Source organism: Vespula pensylvanica, chromosome 10 (assembly GCF_014466175.1).
Source record: "Vespula pensylvanica isolate Volc-1 chromosome 10, ASM1446617v1, whole genome shotgun sequence".
Taxonomy (NCBI): domain Eukaryota; kingdom Metazoa; phylum Arthropoda; class Insecta; order Hymenoptera; family Vespidae; genus Vespula; species Vespula pensylvanica.
This window is the reverse complement of record NC_057694.1, coordinates 3124961-3129252: the sequence shown is the minus strand read 5'-3', so window position 1 is coordinate 3129252 and position 4292 is coordinate 3124961. Positions and strand designations below refer to the sequence as shown.

Below are 4292 nucleotides of genomic sequence, written 5' to 3'. Positions count from 1 at the left end.
CTCTCTTTCTCTCTTTCTTTCCCCATTGTCAAAGTTGTATTTTATCTCGAGGTAACCATATCTCGAGTAACGTGATAACAATATTAATAATAATAATAATAATAATCGCATTCTATATTTGTTTATTTTTATATATTATGCGATGTCTAAATTAAATATTATGCAATATATATTATTTCGACATGTGAATATAATCATCTTTTTGTTCTTTTCTCTTTCTCTCTCTCTCTCTCTCTTTCTCTCTCTCTTTTCTTTTTTTTTTCTCGAGAACTTCTCGTTATCATAATTATACGATTGACGATTCCGTATAAATATTTAAATCAGTTAGAATTATTATTTGTTTCATCTTCCCTTCGTACAAGAAGAAGATATATCAATTATCGTCATTTTCTCTCGCAAAAAATTCGATGCTAACAACGTAATACTTACCGACGAACACTACGAGTTTTCTTTTAGGAAAAAGTGAAGTAGAATTTTGAAGAAAAACTTTAATCGTCGATTCTTTCTTTCAACGAAAGAAAGAGGAAAAGAAAGAGAGAAAGAAAAAAGAAACAGCCAAAGGAGAAAGAGAAAGAGAAAGAGAAAGAGAAATAGTTGACCACCAACGTGGTATGGCCAGCGTAATCTCGTTTTCCCACCATCCTTCCCCCCCCCCCCATCTGTATCCCCTTCTACCTCCCATCCCCCACTGTTCCTCATCGAGATCTTTACTCCTCCTTCGAGAAACTCGATCTCGTAGTTTAGAAGATACGTGAGTCGCGAGCTGTCTCACGAATCTCGAAAGAGGACGATTGGGTGGGGGGTACTGGAGGCTGGGGTTTGGATTGCGATTCGAAAGTGACGGTAATGAGAGGGAGGTCCTTTATTTTTTCTCCCCCTTCTTTTTTCAACTTTAACTTATCTTCATCATTAAGCGGTTCGTTTGATCCTCGATCGTTTTTTTCAATTTTCAGGTTAAAACTCGAATGCGAAAAGCTGGCCAGCGAAAAGACCGAAATGCAGAGGCATTATGTCATGGTAAGACACTTTGTAAGTTTCTTTCAAATAATTTTTTTTTCCTCATACTTTCGTGTTTTTCTATATCATTGATATTGTTATTATTATTATTGTTGTTATTATTATTATTATTATTATTATTATTATTATTATTATTATTATTATTTTATTTTTATTCGACTTGAAAGAAAAAGACGAAATCGAATCAACAGTACAGTGTCACGAATTCCATTTCTTTTCTTTTTTTTTTTTTTTTCATTGATACTTGAGATAGTAACGCGTAAATGAGATTATTTTTCAATAGATAATCACATTGATTTAAAATTGTATAAATTTGTCGAAGTACTAGTTGCGTACCTTACACGATACATATCTAACACGTTGCATAGTTGAAACATCGCGTTGTGGATTCGTTTGGGAAGATATCGTTAGAAAAAAATTAATGGAACAAAAGAAGAACAAGATATCATCGAATTTAACGATAGATAGATAGATAGATGGATGGATGGATGGATGGATGAATGGATGGATATATAGATAGATTGATATATAGATAGTTAGATAGATAGATAGTCTCGTATTCCTCAGAAATCCCGTGGCTCTATCCCTCCCTGTCCCTCCTCCTGGCCACCCTTTCCCCACCCCACACCCATCCCGATTTCATCCCCCGTCAGCGACGAAGGCAATTAACTCGGCGAACCGTACTAATCGTATCGTCATCGGTAAGAAGCTTAACTCGAGCTTACTTATATTAAAGTGCGGCATTAAGGTGGACCAAAGTATTTATACGAAGCGAGTCCCCATCCTCAAGTACCTACTTCTTATCGTTCTTCGAATTTCAAAGAAGAAAGAAAGAGAAAAAGAAAAAAAGGAGAAAAGGAGATGGAGAGACAAAGAAAGAGAGAGAGAGAGAGAGGGAAATAAAAGAGACAAAAAAAATTCACCATCTCGTTTGAAAATCATTTATTATCGATTCCTGAATTGTTCGTATCTTTATTCGATGTGAGGACTATCTCCTTTACGTTTATCGTTCTGCTTTAATCGACTTCGGATAATTACGAAGCAGAGTACAGAGAGAGAGAGAGAGGGGGGGGGAGTAGAGGATGGATGGTGGGGGTGAGATAGGGGGCGGTTGACTTTCCGTGGTGGAATTTTGGTTTAAGGCTTGTTCTCACAGCAGCGACGGGTACAAGTGTCAGGGAACCGCTCCGGAAATTGAATGCTCCGAATGAAATATCGTCTCTCTATCGATTGTCTCCCTCCCTCCCTCCTTCTCTCTCTCTTTCTCTCTCTCTCTCTCTCTGTCTCTCTCCTCCCTTTTCCGCATGGAACGATTCTCACGTACAAAAAGTCACGCGTTACGATCGAGAGAACCGATCTAGTATCTTCTTGAAATTCACAGCATATGTTAAATAGATAGGTCACGGTTAGATATATAAATTTGAAAATATTTAGGCATCGAAAAAATTGAGGAAAAATTTCGTTTCTTTATATACATATTTTATATACACACATATATACTTATCCACGCACGTACATATAGATTATCATATATATACTCGTATAGAGCAGTATAGTTGGTATTAAAAAATACGGTCTATCGGAGAAACCCTTTATAACACGTTTCAATAAAAACCTGCGTGTGGATTGGCGATAAACACAGGGGTCTTAAAATTCACGTGGTCGTAAACGAATATTTGTTTCTCGATGCGTATAAAAAATTTAAGCCCGGTTCACGATAAAAAATAGAAAAAAAATATAACAAAATGAAAAAATGAAGACGGAAGAAAAATAGAAAAAAAAAGAGGGGGAGAACAGTGGAGAAAGATAAAAAAATATTATGTTTCGACGACCATCGGTGGTCATGAAGTCGTCGTTGCAGTATTTTTTTGTCTTTTCTTTCTTCTTTCTTTCCTTCTTCTTCTTTTTTTGTTGTTGCAAAGAGCACTAAAGACGAGAAGGAAAAACGCTCGCTGAATCGCGAGTTTTCGCGCGATAGCTTTTAAAGCGACTGCGCGAAGTGCAGTAAAAAAAATGAAGTAAAAATTCGGTTGGAACGCTTTGTCCGCGTATAAACTCGGTGCTATTCGAGAGCTCTCTCTCTCTCTCTCTTTCTTTTTCTTTCTCTTTTTTTCTCTTTTTCTTTCTCTTTTCTCTCTCTCTCTCTTTTTCTCTCTTTCTCTTTCGCTCTTTTATAGTAATGTCGCGCGATATACGTTCTCGCGAAGCACAGAAAGCTAGAGATAAGAAGAGCGAGAGGTATGTATATATGAGTTGGAAGGTCAACGGCACGGTGACAATCGCGCCGAGGATAAAAAATTTTCTAAACGAAATTAAACGAATGCTTTGGATTTTAATCTAGAAATTCATTTCTTTCGGTGAGTCCTTCATTAAATCTTTTGTATTATGATTATCGTTATTATTATCATCATCATCATCATTATTATTATTTATTGTTTTTATTGTTATCATTATTATGATTAATTTATTTTGTTTCCGGCTAATTTTTGATTTGGTTTTTGTACTTTTCGATATTTCCTGAATTCATGTAATACATTCATATACTTTTTATAAAAGGGAATTTTTAAATAAAAATATTTCCTATTAATTTCTTTTGTATAAACTATAAACGCGAAAAAATATCACGTCGGGGTCTTGATGAAAAAGAAAAAGAAAAAGAAATACGCGCTAACGTTTTGTCAAAAACAGATCCTTTCTCCTATCGAAAATTTCTTATGATTCGTCGAGATGTTATTCGTATTTGTGGTAATGATAAACAAATAAACGAAACGAAATGAAACAAAAAAAAAAAGGAAGAAATAAGAGAAGTTAGTTTGTTCTAGAGAAAGCCAGTGCCAAAGATAGTACGGTCAATCTCGCGTCAACGTAGAGATACCTCTATATATTGTATCCTTTGATGTAACACACGTGATAGCGCTTGCACGTTGAATAGAAAGATCTTAGAGCGATAGTCGAGTACGTTTGATCGTAATTGTCGCGAACTATAGTGTCCCTGGAAAATGTTAGACCGATGTGACACCGTGCGAGCGAGCAAACAGCATGCTGGGCCGAATGGATAGAAATAGAGAGATCGAGCTCGCGAGAGAGAGAGAGAGAGAGAGAGAGAGAGAGAGAGAGAGAGAGAGGAGATTGAGGGGTGTTCCAGAGGGAGCAATGCTTGTAGGTAACAGAGGGGTTGATGGGGTTGGGAGCTGAGCCGGTAATCGATATCTCCAAAGTAAACGAAGAGAGAGATAGCAAGCGCTCAGAGAAACAGTAGAAGAGAAAGAGAGAGA

At 36.5% G+C, this 4292-nt stretch overlaps 1 protein-coding gene across 12 annotated transcripts in view; it reads left to right on the top strand.

The window, feature by feature from the left end:
- The window catches only part of LOC122632348 (protein groucho-like), an 89853-nt gene that overhangs the window by 35221 nt on the left and 50340 nt on the right, over positions 1-4292 (top strand). For 10 of the 12 annotated variants that reach the window (XM_043819046.1, XM_043819054.1, XM_043819049.1 and 7 more), the window contains one exon: positions 954-1029. In XM_043819046.1, coding sequence (XP_043674981.1) covers positions 954-1029 — 76 coding nt within the window. The remainder of the gene's footprint in view (positions 1-953; positions 1030-4292) is intronic. The other 2 variants (XM_043819048.1, XM_043819050.1) reach the window with 1 other exon arrangement.